At 41.9% G+C, this 17529-nt stretch overlaps 2 protein-coding genes across 2 annotated transcripts in view; both read right to left on the bottom strand.

Moving 5' to 3' along the window:
* The window catches only part of LOC146992419 (uncharacterized), a 44770-nt gene that overhangs the window by 5487 nt on the left and 21754 nt on the right, over positions 1-17529 (bottom strand). The window contains exon 8 of the mRNA XM_085790549.1: positions 8686-8859. Coding sequence (XP_085646675.1) covers positions 8686-8859 — 174 coding nt within the window. The remainder of the gene's footprint in view (positions 1-8685; positions 8860-17529) is intronic.
* On the bottom strand, positions 12451-15384 carry LOC146992420 (NLR family CARD domain-containing protein 3-like). The gene is made up of 3 exons (XM_085787016.1): positions 15102-15384; positions 14188-14462; positions 12451-13980 (listed from the first exon to the last, which is right to left on the bottom strand). The coding sequence occupies exons 1-3, from the start codon at positions 15382-15384 to the stop codon at positions 12451-12453; spliced, it is 2088 nt and encodes a 695-aa protein (XP_085643142.1).

Genomic DNA, 17529 nt, shown 5'->3' with positions numbered 1-17529 from the left:
TGGAGCTAAGTCAGAGCCAGGCTCCCCATACAGGAGCTGCCCCATCTCTCTGCTGCTACTACAGTTAGAAACGGACCTGAACATTAAAACCTGGACCTGACCTGGTCCGTCTAATTGGAGATAAATCTCTACTAAACCCGGCTGGAAAAAAATCGCCGCGGGGCAACTACGTTTTGACGGCGATGTGTTTTGATATTAGCTTTAGCTGTTGTTAGCCACGTAGCTCAGCTACTTAGCTTCAACTGTGTTTATAATGATTACACAGCGGGTAAACAAATGTAATACGGTATCGATAACGTCTCTGTGTCTTCACGCTGGTCCTGTTGCTCCGGTGCTGATCAGACACGGGCTCAGAACCAGAACCAGCACTGGAAGCAGCTCGGTGGAAAAGCTTGTAGCTAGTAGCAAGCTAGTATGAAATGTTTATGTGTTGCCTGGCAACAGCCTCGTCTCCCTTCCAGTTGCAGAACTATTTCTGTTGGCGGAGCCAAATAAATGATTAAATAAACAAACAAATCATAATCTCTTGTAGTTTATTACTGTTCTAAAATGCGCTCGTAGCACTGTTGTATAAAAGCAATATCACACTCGAGGTCGTGCTGTTGTAGCTGTAGCCATGTTTTCCTTTTCTGATTTCCCGGCACAGTGACGAAAAGAAGGAAGGTTCTACGCATGCGTTTGTGACAGCACCACCTAGTGGTCTGGCGTGCATTAGCAATGGATTTGTACACACTTTTGCGTCTCCGTCCGTATGCACACAGATTTCCTCCCGAGAACGCTCGTGTAGACGCGAAATAAAAAGTGAAGACGCGACGCCACTTTTGCGTCTTCTGTTCACACCGTCTTCGTGTAAACCTAGCCATAGAATCAATGTATTGTTATGTCTGTCTTGTGTTTTTGTGATATGCAGCTGCGGGAGGTTGACTGTCCAAGACAAATTTCCCTCTGGGGACAATAAATTTAATATTGATTGATTGATTGATTGATTGATTGATTGATTGATTGATTGATTGAATCAATATCTGATCAGACATGTTGGACTTAACACTGACTCCAACACTTTTATTCAGGACTGAACTGGATCAAAGTTTAAAGGTCCAGTCCTGATCCAGGACTAAGGTCTTTCTTGGTCCTGGTCTCAGGAGACTAAAACTACACACGTTCAACTGAACACAAACCTGTTGACAAACCCCACCCCCCACATCTGATGTGATGGCTTCAGACCAGTCAGTCTTTATCTGAGTCGAACACTCTGACTTTAGGATCAGATTCAAATCATCTCTGTGAACAAAATGAAGACTGGTCTAACACTACAGAGCTGTCTAACATGTGTTTGTGACAGCGCCCCCTGAAGGTTGAAGTGAAACAGACATTATTGATGAGGACTGAGTGAAATAAGCTGAAAGTGAAGAATCATTGTCAGTGTGAGAGAAGAACAACTGGAAACATGAGACAACTATTTCAAACGTCCTTCATTTATGACATCAAAGTGACGTCGTGACGTCATGTCCGGTGGCACGTGAGGAGCACTCGTGTGCGGAGAATGCCAATACTCCGAGATATTATGGTTAAATTCCAAGTTTGGTATGCAAATTCTCGGAAAAACTCCTGATCCCTGGCGGAAAGGTGGATTCCTTTGACCTGAACCGAAGCAAAGTGGTCTGGAAGTTTAAATGACTAGAGGAAAGCGTGGAGAGAAGCAGACGCCAATCTCCGCACCACCTGGCACTGATTTACCTGATTCACCTGTTTCAACTGCGGCACAGGTACCAGTAAAAGAGATGGATAAAAAAGAAATGTCTGAATTAATCCGCTCGATAATACGGGAGGAATTAAAAGCACACATGGATGAACTGCAACCGCAGCTTAATTCCATAAAACTTGATGTGAAGTCATGTGCAGAAAAAGTGACGGGCATGGAGACGGTGTTATCGGGTCAGTCTGACCAAATAAATGAACTGGAGAGAGAATGTGGTGTGCTTCGGAAAATATGTAACGCACTCCAACAGGAAAATCAAGAGCTGAAAGACAAAACTGACAGACTGGAAGGTTACAGTCGAAGATTTAATATAAGGGTCTTTGGACTGGACAGGGGTGTCAAAGGTGATAATGCCACTGAATACATGTCTGCGCTTCTGAGAGACGTTTTCACGGGACAAAGGAATCTTCCTGGTCCTCCTGACGTGGAGATTGCGCATAGAGTCGCCGGCAAAGGCCCTGGTCAAAGACCCATGATCGTGAGATTGCAGCGGTTCATGGTGAAGGAAGCTATCCTGAAAATGGCAAAATCAGAAAAGGTGCTGGAATATAAAAACATGAAGTTGAAGATATTCCCTGATCTGACAACAGAAATGGCAAGGAGGAGAGCACTGTTTAACAACATCAGAGGAAAGCTGTATCGGGCTGGCATACAAAGTGGCCTAATTCACCCGGCCACTCTCATCCTAACTTTCAATGGAGAGAAAAAGATCTTCCAGAAAGTTAGTGAAGCAGAGAAATTCTTCGAGGAGAAGATTAAACCATCGCTGCATACGCAGTAAATGCTGGACTGAAGTTGGAGGAAGCTCATGAAGCAGTGTGTGTTTGAGCAATGGACAGGAACGGGACCCATGATTTGGACTTTGGGTTACGTTTATGGAATGACATTTGAACACGAAGACAATCCTAAAAGGATGCGAGGTCGCTGAGGTGTGGGAGAATGGTGAACAGCGCGAGCACAGACTGTGCGTAATATGGAGACGGGGAGTGGTGAACAGCACGAGCGCAGCTGGTGCGTAATGTGGAGACTGACTCAACATGATCTACCCTGAAAATGATAGAGAGACAGTAAACTGGTGCGGTAAGCATGCAGAACACAGACTGAATAATTATTTGTTATATGATGATAAATTGTTTAAACTTGGATGGTTTAAGTTTGGATAAGCTATGGTGATCAATAAAGAAAATATGATTTCGTTTATATTAAGAAATAAATGAGGTTTCCGTTATTATTATTATTATATTTACTTCCAAGGAGTGATAAAAGGGTAGAAAATTAAGTTTAAGCTAATGCATTTGCAGTTTATCAGCTCAGTGATACGACTGTATGATTTCAGGAGGATTAAACAGAACTGAGTTCATTCAAATGTCAACGTAGGAGGTTGGCTGATTCTCACGGATAGACGAGTGGTATAATTTTTATGACAATACAAAGTGTTAATTTATTTGTTTTTTTAATGTTTGTGGGTATTTGTTACAATGTTAAATGTATTTTATGTTGCTCTGAAATTGAATCAACTCGAATAAGACTGATAAGAATGTACACCCTGTTTAATGTCATATAAATTACTGAGGAAAGGCCTAAAAATGGCCCATATAAATATATGTAGTATTAGGAATAAATTAAATGAAGTGGAGAACATAATCCTGTCAAATCATTTTCATATTTTGGCCGTGTCTGAAACGCATTTAGATTCTACATTTGAGGACACATCACTGATGATAGAGGGGTTTAATATCTATAGGAAAGACAGAAATGCTTATGGAGGTGGGATCCGCATTTATGTGCAGCGCCACCTACCTGTAAGAATAAGACATGATTTAATGCAAACTGACATTGAAGTTCTTTGGTTGCAAGTACATTTAAAGCATCTCAAGCCTATACTTATAGGATGTGGTTATAGACCCCCCAGTGCTAATTGTGAATATTTAGATAAAATGTGTGAAATGCTTGACTCTGCTTGTTGTACAAATCTTGAGTTATATTTTATGGCAGATATGAATGTAAACTGGGAGTTGTTGTCCTGTCCAATGAGAAGGAAATTGGTTGATATGTGTGCAGCTTCAGGATTGACTCAAGCAATGAACAAACCAACAAGAATTAGCTTTAATAATGATGGCAGGAGAGTGGCCACTTGTATTGATCATCTCTATTTAAATACACCTGAGATCTGCTCCAAAGCTATATCTATGCCTATAGGATGCAGCGATCAAAATCTAATTGCAATAGTTAGGAAAACAAAGGTGCCCAAGGAGGGGTCGAGAATAATTAAGAAGAGGTCATTTAAAGCATTTAATGAAGAAAACTATGTAAGAGATGTTTCAAATGCTAAGATATCAAATATTCTGTTGCTTGAAGATCCTGAAGCTGCCTTTAAAGTTTTTGATGATACATTAACAGGTGTTATAGATCAACATGCACCTGTGAGAAAAGCCACAGTGAGGACTGTTAACTCACCATGGTTGGACAGAGAAACAAAAGAACATATGATTGAAAGAGATCAGGCAAAACAGATTGCTTTATCATCTGGTATTAAATCAGACTGGCAAATTTATTGTAAATTAAGAAATTTTGTTACAAAGTTAAATAGGAGGAGAAAAAAAGAATATTATGATAACATAGTTCAGGAAATGAAGCACGATAGTAAAATATTATGGAGTACACTACATGTTTTAGTTAAGGACCACACCAAGTCTTCACCATCTTACTTAGAAACTGGAGGAGAGTTCTTGACCAAACCCAAGGACATTGCTAATCATTTGAATAATTATTTCATTAATAAAATCGATAAGTTAAAAAGTACTGTACAGCATAATGATACTGACCTTGCAGATAGACTAATTAACCAAATTGTGGAAGGTAAAGAATGTATTTTTGATTTCAAGACTGTTACAGTTTCTAAAGTTGAGTTATTATTAGTGAATTGTAAGAATAAGTCACCTGGGGTTGATTTTCTTGATGGAAGGTTATTGAAACCTATTGTTGGTATTGTGGCCCCAGTGGTAACACATATAATTAATTTATGTTTGACTAAAAATATATGGCTACAAGGATGGAAAATTGCAAAAATAATACCAATTCCCAAAAACAAAAAGTTGCAGTTTTCTGAGTCAAATAGTCGACCTATCAGTTTATTGCCAATTTTGAGTAAAATCATGGAAAAAATTGTGTATGAGCAAATTCAGTCATATTTTTCTAATAATTATTTATTTACAGATTTTCAGCATGCTTACAGGGAAAAATATTCTACAACAGCTATGACACAAATGTTAGATGACTGGTGTAATGAAATCACGCAAAAGAAAATGATAGGAGCTGTCTTCCTGGATTTTTCGGCAGCGTTTGATATTCTAGATCATGAATTATTATTGGCAAAACTGAAACATTATGGGTTTTCATCATTAGCTTTATTAATTATTAAAAGTTATTTGAGTGAGAGATGGCAAATGGTTTATTTCAATGGAAGTGAGTCAGATTTAAAACAAGTAAAACAGGGAGTACCCCAAGGAAGTTGCCTTGGACCTCTTTTGTACTCAATCTTCACCAATGATTTTCCCTTGGCATTAAAAACAGCTCGCATGACAATGTATGCCGATGATACGACAATTTACTTAGCTGAAAGAACTATTGATGGATTAAATAGACATTTAAATGAAGGAATGAAGTTGGTTTCTGAGTGGGTTAACTGTAATGGATTAATTTTGAATGTGTCAAAAACAACTAGTATGGTTATTGGATTAAACTATTCACTGCGTTCAAACCCAGAGCTTAATGTAATGATCAATAACAAATTAATTAAACATGTGAAAGAGGTAAAATTATTAGGAATCATCATAGATCGTACATTATCATGGGACATGCATATAAAGAGGATAATAACCAAAATTGGAAACATTCTTTCAATGATTAGGAGATGCTCTAAATATTTAGCAACACAAATTACTAAACAAGTCATTCAAGCACTGGTTTTGTCGCATATGGATTATTGTACAGTTGTTTGGTCCAATACCTCACTAGCCAACATCAGAAAACTGCAACTTATACAAAATAAAGCAGCACGTGTTGCACTTATGTGTGGAATAAGGTCGAATATTTGTCTAATGCATGCCAGTCTTGGTTGGCTGGATGTTAAGCACAGATTGTCATATTTGTTGATGGTTTTTCTTAAAAATATAATAACAACTAAAATGCCATACATTTTGTATAGAAAATTGTCTTTTAGTTCAAACATACATAATTATTCAACTCGACATGCTGCTGGAGGTTATTTTATTTTACCCAGGGCACTCTCTCAAGGCACAGTATTATATCGAGCTATGAAGGAGTGGAATGCCCTTCCGAATTATGTTATACAACAAAGAAACATGGTTAGTTTTAAAATGAAATTAAGAGATTATTATTTTGATCGCAATTTTGACCATTAGTAGCCTATTTGTAAAACTGGGTCCTGGTATTCTTGTTGTGTAGTGATTCAATGTAGGAGCGGGTAACATATGTTAAGTGTTTGTCTTGGATGTTTTGTTTTGTTTTTTTTGTTGTTGTTTTTTGTTTGTTTTTTTCTTGTATTGAGTATGTGTTTTCTGTATGTATTTTTGTTTTATGTATTAATGTATTTTATGTGTTAATGGTTTGTATTTGTCATTTATTATGATGAAAAGACCCCAGGAAGAATAGCTGCTGCGTGGCAAAAGCTAATGCGGATCTAAATAAACTAAACTAAACTAAAGTCAATGATTCAAGTTCTGAATGAAAATCAATCAGGTTCAGTTGTGGTTCAAATATCTAAGATCTACAGCAGTAACAGTCAGTTAACTGACCTCAGAGTCCCCAGTCTACAGTCTGGACTCTCCAGAAAACCCCTCAGATCCTTCAGGTCTGAGTCGTGAAGGTTGTTTCTGCTCAGGTCCAGTTCTCTCAGGTGGGAGGGGTTGGACTTCAGAGCTGAGCCCAGAGAAGAACAGCTGATCTCTGACAAACTGCAGCCCTTCAATCTGAAAGAATAAAAGCAGTGAGTTTATAACAAAGCTCCTTGTTGACAGCGTTCAGTGTCTCATCATCTGTTCAGAGCTGAAGAAGCTTCAGAAAGAACAAGTTTAGAAAATCAAAGTCCAACTGCTGAAGCAACAGGACACAGGTTAAACAGTCACATAGAGAGAAAACAGCTCATTAATATTCATGAGAAGCTGCTGCTGCTTCAACACGGACGCAGTGACTCCGTCTCTTCACCTGTCAGCTCCACCTGTGGCTCCATCCATACAAACTCATGTTGGGCAGCCACATTGATCAGAGACTTACTGACGATGCTCAAGTTTTCAAAGACAACAAACGTGTGAAGCTGAACTATATTGCCATGACAACAAATGTGTGGGGCTGAAATTTGTTATCATGACAACAAATGTATAGAAACACATGTTGAGTGAAGCAGCTGATGAAGCTCAGAGAGAGAATACCTTGAACGCAATATGTTAATAAACTTTGCCGCATTTTGTAATAAGTTGTTACATTTTGCAGTAGTTATTACAAATTGCGGGTGTTTATGAAGAAAATGTAATAATTTGGTGCATTATGTAATAAACCACCAAAAGGTAGGCTACATCCCCTGTGTACCGGTTTCATTTTCATACAAGCTTTTTTCTCTCCTCCTTTTCTCACCTGCAGCACAAGGAGAGCAGGGCATCAAACATAACAACACCAAAGGTTATGTGCTTAAAGTCAACCAATGATGTCCCTTGCACTCCACACTCACACGGTACATGCACAATTCCGCAGGCAGGAACAAGAGGAAGAATCATACTGTAACTCCCGTTCAGTCAGTCATGACACAAGGTGTTCTTCAAGTCACAGGTATTTATTTCTCAAGCAATCAGCACCCCATGGTGTGGGATGTACCAAGCAGGGCTATTATTGACTTCTTCCTTTGAAACCTTCTCAGCGTCTCCGTCCTTATGGTATTGTTTGTCCTTTTCAAATCTTGCTCTCAAACATTTCAGACGATGCTCTGCACATTACCTATTGTCTGGCAGATTCGGCCTGCCTTCTTTAAATTACATTTTGCAGTGACAGTCCTTCCTCCATTATTGATAGGAAGCGGAGATCCTCTTGAGAGATGTGAGCATCTTCCACTCCTCTTTCATTGAAGTCAGACTCAAGTGCCTTTATCAAATTTGGTGGAGTGACAACTTCCTTTACTTGTGTTTGACATATGTACCAGACTTCACTGGTCAGCTTAGCAGGCGACTGCTAATAAGGTGTCACTTGTCTCAAAACAACTGTGTGGCTGCTTTCAATCACATCATCAAAGTCAACACAGGGATTCACACAGCCGACGATACTCCAGCCAAGGTCCGTTCTTTGGGCAAATGGCTCACTGTCTTTGCCAGCCACAACCTCTCTAGGCAGCAGGGCTTGAGAACAATTGTAACCTATAAGCAGGCCAACGTCACAAGGAGCAATCTCTTCGACAAGGTGCTCTAGGTGAGGCCATGCTCTTGCTGTCTTAGGTGTGGGAATATGACTTAGATTGACAAGAATAAACTCTTTTGTGTAAGTTACTGGGAGAGGGATTTTCTTTGATGAATAAAAGCCTCACTCGCAACCCAGTTAGCTTCTGACTTGAAATGACTGTACTTCTGGATGCTAGCGTTGAGAGTTTCAATTGCACATTTCTCCTTTTGTGTATCCAGAGTATCAGCTTTTTCTTGCAAAACAAAGGTGATGTCACTTTGATTGTCCAGAAGTGCATATAAGAGAGCTTCATCTTCGTCTGGGTTACTTGTTGTGGATAACCATACTGGCATAACCGAGGAGGTATGGGTGCTCTTCATATCTTGTGGATCAGTCTAATATCACCCTCATGTCTGCAGCTCAGTGTCAACACAACTTTCACATCACATTCATCTGAGCACAGAAATAAAACAGAGACTGACCTCAGAGTCGCCAGTCTACAGTCTGGACTCTCCAGAAAACCACTCAGATCCTTCACTCCTGAATCCTGCGGGTTGTTTCTGCTCAGGTCCAGGTGTCTCAGGTGGGAGGGGTTGGACGTCAGAGCTGAGCCCAGAGAAAAACAGCTGATTTCTGACAAACTGCAGTCCTCCAATCTGAATAAAGAATAAAAGATGTAGATCAATCACCAATAATCAATCAGATGTGTCCCGATCAATGATCAGGGCTTAATGAGTAGAGGGACTTTGTCCTTCTGTTGTTGTGTCCTTCTGTTATTGGACCTCAAAGAGCCTGAGCTCTATCAAAGTGTTTCAGACACATGTCAGATCCACAGTGGAAGGGAAATCACCTGTTTTTGAACATCAAAGCCTTTAAATCTCTTTGAACAGACACCAAGAATGAACCAATTTTTAAATTTTGGCCCACGGCATGTTTGAGTTTGAACCCCTGGTTTAAATACTCAACCAATGAACAAGTGAAACTTTAAACATTTGACCTGAATACAGACAAAACACTCCAAAAGACAAACTGACCTCAGAGTTTCCAGTCTGCAGTTTGGACTCTCCAGTCCAGCACACAGAGCCTTCACTGCTAAATCCTGCAGGTTCTTGTTGTAGCTCAGGTCCAGTTCTGTCAGGTGGGAGGGGTTGGACTTCAAAGCTGAGGCCACAATTTCACAGTGAGTTTCTGAGAGTCCACAGTCACGTAGTCTGTGATTAGAGAAAACATAAGATCTGCTGAAAAAACAATCTGATGTAAATAGTGGTGACAATCCAGGTGGTGCATATGATGTGATGGTTTAGCTCATCTTCTCTGACTGGGATGGTCCTCATCACTTGGTCCTGCAGACCTGATTTGGTTGCCTCTTTTTAAATAGTCTATTCCCTCATAAAGGAGCTCCGAGACTTCCTCTTGTTTAATTATATGCAACAACAACAATGATATCACTAGATTTCAGTCATGGGCTACAATAACATTCATGATCTTTGTAAAAGCAACAACCTAAACACCTGTTACTGAGTCAGGGGGAAGATACAGAGACACAGAGCGTCATCATAACTGCAGATGGAAATTAACTTGAAGCTAACTCTGCTACAACACATCACATGGCAACATTTAACCTGTGTGTAATATTGTACATGGGCCCATTAGAAATAAAACAGAAAAATGAAATCAGTAAAAACCATAGTAAGTCAGTCACACTGTGTGTGCTCGGTGTGAGAGGAGCAGCAGAATGGGAATAAATTACAACAACAGATTTATGGATATTTCTCACTTTGCTCTGGTGTTTACTGCTCATATGCTGCTGGATTTACTTGGAGATCAGACTGGTTTGCAGGATGAGTTTGTGGCCAGTCACCTGTAACTGGTGTTGCTACAAGAACTGACACCTTGTCGGTACCAAGTCGATGCCGACAGTCAAAAAATACATCGCTACCTGCATTTTTTCAGTAGGACTTAAAAAATACAATTTTGCCCTCCATTTAAGTGAATGCAGCCGGACCTCGAGCTTCCAACTTCTCAGTGTGTGCCACAAGTTTGAGCTCATGTAAACATGACGACGTGCTATGTGTCTTTCTTCCCTCAGTTGTCATGATGGAAACATGACGCTCTTAACAGTGGTGTATGGACCATAACACATCCATGATGGTTTGGACCAGAGAAAAAACAAACATGTAAACGTATGAACTGAAAAATTAAACAATATGTCATTTTTGCACCATTTTGTGTGAAAACAGGCTACTGAAAGTGAATGAATGAGAACAACGGTTCTCTTGTTGAACTACTTGAGGAGTAAAAGTAATGACTATATTTCTTTCTGTTTGTGTTGAGCAATATTTACCATTTTAACTCTGTTACTTTATGTGTCTGCCTGAGAAGTTTTTGAAGCACAGTGGAGCTAATATATAAGAAAGTTTAATGTGAAACAGTTTTAAAAAATAAAGAAAGAAAGTAGGCTATATGAATTTAGAAGCACATGGTTTCTGTTTTTTTTTCTTCTTTTTTAAAAAAAATCATTCTTATTCAGTCCCTCCAGGAATTTGCGATGTTGCGATCACAACAATTAACGCAAATTCAACCAATCCCCGTGAATTTGTGTGATCTTGGGGGGCGGCAGTGGCTCAGGAGGTAGAGCGGGTCGTCCAATGATTGGAGGGTCGGCGGTTCGAATCCTGCTCTCTCCCAGTCTCTGTCGTAGTGTCCTTGGGCAAGACACCTAACCCAACTTGCCTCGTGTGAATGCGTATGAATGATCATGGTGGTGGTCGGAGGGGCCGTTTGGCGCGAAATGGCAGCCACGCTTCTGTCAGCATGCCCCAGGGCAGCTGTGGCTACACACGTAGTTTACCACCACCGGTGTGTATGTGGTATGAATGAATAATGGTTGCTGTACGCGCTTTGGGTATTGGGTAACAATAGAAAAGCGCTATATAAATGTAATCCATTATTATTATTATTATTATTATCTTGCAATTTTGTCAGATCACCGCAACTTTTCCACAAATTGGACCAATCGTTGGTGCTTTCCGTGAGTTCCACCACGGAGAGTGTGAGTCGGGACGGAACAGTGGTCCAAAGAAAGTGAGTCCACGGTGGAACAGCGCGTCTGGGCTGACGACAAGAAACTTGATACGTGCAAGGAACACAAGCTGAGTCGAATGCGTTGAGTGTGTGAGCTGTCCTGGTTGAACGCATGAGCCTGTGTGTCCCTTGCAGCACTCACAGAGGGAGAATCCAGTACGCCACCGCAGGGCCGGAGCGGAGCAGCCCTGGACTTGAGTAGCCACTCTCCCTTTTTTATTCAAAGACTGGACTGTTTTATTAGCATTTTAAAACAGTTATTTTACCTCCATTTTAAAGAGACATTTTAATTATTTTTTAATTTTAATTAAGTAAAACAACTTCCAACTCAGTAATTGTCATGTGCCTTTCTTAACAAGTATAACAGGACCTCACATTATTTTGTGACATTTCAAAATGTTTAATTTTCCTCAGATTTTTTATTATTCAGCACAAAACTGCACCTTTTTTTTTTTTTTGCAATTTTCGCTGTCTCCTACAATTTAATCGCAACACAAGCGCTTAAAACGTTGCAACATGCACTGCAAATTTTTTTTAATGTGGCTGTGAAATCAGGCATTTTAGGCCGCAACAATCACAAAAAAAGCCTGCGAAATCCTGTAGGGACTGCTTATTTAATCATAGAATAAGTATCGAGAATCGTGGAAATTTACTGGTATTGGTATCGACTACTGAAATTCTGGTATTGTGACAGCCGTACCTGTAATGTTAGCCTACATGGTGACAATAGCAGTTCTCTCAAGTGGCTGTGTGCGTGTCCAAGTTTGTTTGTGTGTGTGTGTGTGTGTGTGTGTGTGTGTGTGTGTGTGTGTGTGTGTGTGTGTGTGTGTGTGTGTGTGTGTGTGTGCGTGTGTGTGCGTGTGTGTGCGTGTTTAGGGCAGGGGTGGGGGCACAAAAAAAACATTTGCACTGGGGCCTATCACCATGATGTTACACCACTGGCTCCAGGCCAGCTTAACCTCTGTTGTAGGCAGAGTTGAATCTGACAGTTTCACTCTCCTGAACACAAGAGGGAGGGGCTCAGTCTGTCAGGTGATGCCCGTTCCAACAGATGAGCTGCTAAGCCCCCCCCAAAAAAAAAACAAAACAACAAAAAACAAAACAAGAGAAAACATAAATAACCTGTAATTTTTCAGTTGTCAAACTAAGAAGAATGTCTGGACTCACCGAGCCTTCCTGCAGTTCCTTACAGCTGGGATCAGTCTCCGTCGTCCCTGATCTGATGTCTTGTACTTCTTCAGGTCCAACTCATCCAGAACCTGCTCTGACATCTGCAGCATGTAGGCCAGAGCTGAACACTGGATCCCAGTGAGGTTCTTCTCTGATCTGTTCTCTGACTTGAGGAACTGTTGGATCTCCTGATGAACTGACTGGTCCTTCATCTCCGTCAGACAGTGGAAGATGTTGATGCTTCTGTCAGGAGAGATTTTATCACTGTTCATCTCCTTCAGGTTGTTGATGGCTCTCTGGATGGTTCCTGGACTGTTCTTTCTCTGACCCAGCAGACCTCCTAACAGCCTCTGGTTGGACTCCAGAGAGAGGCCATGAAGGAAGCGAACAAACAGGTCCAGGTGACCATTTTTATTTGTGAGGGATTTCTCCATGGCTCTCTCCAGGAAGACATCCAGGGTTAAATAAACACCTTGTTTTCCCAGGAAGTTCTTGAGGACCTTTGTGTTCCTGTTGGTGAAACAGTGGAACATGTAGACTGCAGCCAGAAACTCCTGAACACTCAGATGAACAAAGCAGTAGACTGTTTTCTGGAAGATCACACTATCTCTTTTGAAGATCTCAGTACAGAGTCCTGACTTCACCAAGGCCTCTGTGACATCCAAACCACACTGCTCCAGTTCTTCTTGGTAGAACATGATGTTTCCTTCCTCCAGCTGTTCAAACGCCAGCCTCCCCAGCTTCAGAAGAACTTCCCTGTCGGCCTCCATCAGCTCCTGTGGACTCGTCTCATGTCCTTCACCATACTTGTTCTTCTTCCTCTTTGTCTGGACCAGCAGGAAGTGTGAGAACAGGTCAGTCGTGGTCGTGGGCAGCTCTCCTCTCTGGTCTGTGGTCAACATGTGCTCCAGAACTGTAGCACTGATCCAGCAGAAGCCTGGGACTTGACACATGATGTGGAGGGTCCTGGACATCTTGATGTGTGAGATGATTCTTCTGGACAGATCTTCATCACTGGACCTCCTCCTGAAGTACTCCTCCATCTGGGCGTCAGTGAAGCCTCGGACCTCTGTTACCCTGTCAACACATGTAGGAGGGATCTGATTGGCTGCTGCAGGTCTGGTGGTGATCCAGACCAGAGCCGAGGGAAGCAGATTCCCCTGGATGAGGTTTGTCAGCAGCACGTTGACTGATGATGTCTGTGTGACATCAGACACAATCTTTCTCTTCTTGAAGTTCAGTGACAGTCGGCTTTCATCCAGGCCGTCAAAGATGAAGAGAAGTTTACAGACAGCCAGCTGCTCTGCTGTGACCTTCTGTAATGTTGGATGGAAAACATGGAGCAACCTGAGAAGACTGTACTGCTGATCTCTGATCAGGTTCAGCTCCCTGAACGAAAGAGGAACCAGCAGACTGACATCTTGGTTCTCCAAGCCCTCGGCCCAGTCCAGAGTGAACTTCTGCACCGAGAAGGTTTTTCCAACGCCAGCGACACCGTTGGTCAGAACCACTCTGATGGGTCCCTGTTGGACAGGTGAGACCGTAGAGACATCCTCTCTCTGTTGGATGGGTGAGACCGTAGAGACGTCCTCTCTCTGTTGGACAGGTGAGACTGTACAGACGTTGTCTCTCTGTTGGACAGGTGAGACCATAGAGACGTCCTCTCTCCGTTGGACAGGTGAGACTATAGAGACGTCCTCTGTCTGTTGGACAGGTGAGACCGTAGAGACGTTCTCTCTCTGCTGGACAGGTAAGTCTTTAAAGATGTCGTTACACTTGATTGGAGTGTCATGGAGGGTCTTCTTCTTGGACGTTGTCTCCAGCTGTCTCACCTCATGTTGGGTATTAACCTCTTCACTCTGTCCCTCTGTGATGTAGAGCTCAGTGTAGATCCTGTTGAGGAGGGTTACACTTCCTGTTGACTCAGTTCCTTCAGTCACTCGTTCACATCTACTCCTCAGACTAATCTTATATTGATCTAAAACCTCCTGCAGACCACGATCTGCTGGGAGAGAAGAGACAGAGTCAGACTGAAGACAGAGTCTGACAATCTGATCAGATTATTTTCATCAGCTACAGAAAAACTCCAGACAACAAAGAGAAGAATCATCATCTTAAAGGGACAACGAGGATTTTGCATTTGGTTATAAAAAAAAAGTCTCATATTGATGTGGATGAATCTACGTTAACCACACTTGTTAATGGGTCAATTTTCGATAAATATATATCGTTTTGTCTTTATCATTATTTTGTTATTATTATTAGTGATGGAAATGTTGGGCGAGCCAACCAGCATTTCTTGCTTTTGGTTTCGCAGACTCTGCCCGGCGGGTCATGGGAATAATGCCGCCGAATCGCCGTTCATGGTCATAACTACAACTGTATCTGATCGTCTTCGAACCTCTGACTTTCATTCTTGATGAATAAAAACATTCTTGGCAAGACGGCCGTCTTGCGCCGGTCCAAGAATTTCACTGTATGCATGGAGGCTCATGGGAGATGTAGTGTGAAAACACCTTGCTTTCAAAAACTCCTTGTTGTCCCTTAAAATGACAGTGCTGTGTGATGGAACAATGACTCTGGAGAAAACAACAGATCCTGGTTTCACAAATGACCACATCAGCAGACAGATGTTCAGTCTCACGTTGTACACAGCTGCTCTGATTGGCTGTCTGCAGCTCACCTCTGGTTCTGGGTCTTTTTCCACACTGGGGACAGGAGGGGGGTCCTGAAGAACCAGACTGGTCCCAGTATGAGGTGAAGCACTGTCTGCAGAACCAGTGTCCACAGCTGGTGGATACTGGATCCTTCAGGACGTCCTGACAGAGACTACAGCTGGACAGCTGCTCGTCCAAAGAGACACCACTCATCTCCCTCCTGTCAAGAAATTTCTGTATCAACAACATGTCACAGTCACCGCTCCACATCTGTGCTCTTATTGGTTGTCCACCTCAAGAGGGCAGGGCTTCAGTAATCAGAGGAGCAGAGAGAGGCAAAGTAGAGGAAAGTGAGTGTAGAGAGACGAGCTGAATGAAAACCTGGTCCTGAGTTTAAGTCCACCAAGGGGCTGCTAGAGGAGCTAATAGCTGACTGTAGTGTCTAGTGAAGTCCAACTTCTTTGTTTGTCCTTTTACTGGAATATTTTAATGCTCACAGTTAATGAGCTGCATGCAAGAGTTCAACGGACTCTCCATGTCTATAAATCTCCACCAATAGGCCTACGTGTCTCCAGTACAAATACTAGTCGGCCCAGCCCTGGTGTGGCTTTTTCTCTATGAGCTCCTCCCTGAAGAAACACCTGTCCTGACTGAAGGTTCCTACCTGCATTTCCCTTGACACAGTACAAGAGTGCCTCCCACTGGGAAAAACTGTGCATTACACACACACACACACACACACCGACAAACCTGAGGCCTGTACCACGAAGCAGGATCACTGTCTTGGCGAGGTAACTCAGGGTTAACCCTGGCTTTCCGGTACCACGAAGCTGGATTCATTCTTACCGAGGTGAGTTACCATGGTAACTTACTCTGAGCGGCAAACCGTCCAGTAAAATGCTCCACCCACCGGCCAATCACCTGTACGGGAATAATGACACATGTCCTTTCACCGGTAACCCGGAGCCCAGATAGTGAGAACAGGGGTCGATAATATAAATGGCCCGGTGGCCCGGACATACTTTCCAAACCGTCAGGGCCACCAGAACGCTCCAAGTTGGGCCAGTGAAAATAATGCCTTGAAAATAAATAAATCTAATTTCACATTAAATCCCTGTGGTTTGAAATGATAACTGTCAAATCGTCTTGGTAATTAGTGCTAAGAGATCCTGACCCTATCAACGACAGAGACATCTACTTTCTGTGCGCAGCCAGTGCTATGCCCTGGCACGTCAGCACCACCTGCAAGCAGCTGCAGCTCACTCACTCCCGCGGAACGCGTGCCGCTCGCTCACTGCTGCTGATAGAAGGTCGTCACAAGAACCGATAAAAACCTTTTTCTTAACCATGAAACTTCCCTCCTCCTCAGCGCGTCGGGTCGAGTCCTGTCGGGACCGACGCGAACATTACACACGAGCCAGAGCTCGCGCTGGGGTGCCAGCTGTTCGGTGTGCGCAACAGCGGTGGTGCACGTGACGTTTAGACCATAACAACAACGTGTAAACACAAAACTGAGCTGAAAATGAAACAATGAGTCAGTTTTGCACCAATCTGTGGAAACAGCTAAATGTTTTATTGGACAAACTGATTAATCCAGGTGTGTCTGATCATGGTGACTACTCAGACACACCTGGATTAATCAGTTGGTCCAATAATGTAAGACAGGAAATAAAGGAGCTGCCTTAAGTTCAGGAAGTAGTGTGCATAGAGCCCATTAAAATCTGTTCAGAAAGGCTCTTTGACCTAAATTGTCTGTTTTTCAATTTTCGATTTAAGATAGTGATAAAATCGAGATCATTATTTTATTTTTAAAAAATCGTGATATGATATTTTTGCCATGTCGCCCACCCCTAATCCTCCCTATTACTGTAGTGCCACCTACTGTATGTACAAATCAAAGTCAAACACAGACCTCCACCCATAAGTGAATTCTTGTAGTGAATGGGCAGGTGTGGCCGTTATACCATGGATTTAATGCTCCATCACGTTTTGCAGAAATTGTGTGATTCTGCTTACATACAAACAGACAATAACAGAGATGAAAGTATGTCCTTTCACCCTGCAGGAATAGCAAATGTAAGCTATTGTTACATTATGAGCTGTATTACATTATGTGTGGCATCAATAGGGCTGATAATGTAATAAATTGTTACAATTTTATTTTCAATGCCAAAAGGTAAATGATGATAATACAACATTTTTTTTCACAATATGAGCTATTATTACATTATGAGCAGTGTCAGTAAGGCTAATAATGTAATAAGTTATTACATTATTACATCGTGAGCAAAGACATTATTACGTTAAGCGCTCATGATTATATTACAATATTAGCCGATTATCACATTGTGAACTTTTATTACATTTAAATTATTACATTATGAGCCGTTATTACATTATTAGTTGCTTCACATG

The sequence above is a fragment of the Trachurus japonicus genome, chromosome 1 (genome assembly GCF_045865225.1).
Source record: "Trachurus japonicus isolate A0001 chromosome 1, Traja_1.0".
Lineage (NCBI taxonomy): Eukaryota > Metazoa > Chordata > Actinopteri > Carangiformes > Carangidae > Trachurus > Trachurus japonicus.
Note: the sequence above shows the minus strand (reverse complement) of the source record. Positions and strands in the feature narration are given on the sequence as shown.

What these genes read in the sequence shown, in the direction of transcription:
- LOC146992420 (XM_085787016.1), bottom strand. Translation starts at nt 15,384, where the DNA reads ATGTGGAGCGGTGACTGTGACATGTTGTTGATACAGAAATTTCTTGAC. An exon ending in TCAGAGCAGCTGTGTACAAC is followed by an intron (nt 14,463 to 15,101) that starts GTGAGACTGAAC and finishes CTTCTCTCCCAG; the next exon opens with CAGATCGTGGTCTGCAGGAG. An exon ending in CTGTCCAGCAGAGAGAGAAC is followed by an intron (nt 13,981 to 14,187) that starts GTCTCTACGGTC and finishes CCTGTCCAACAG; the next exon opens with GGACCCATCAGAGTGGTTCT.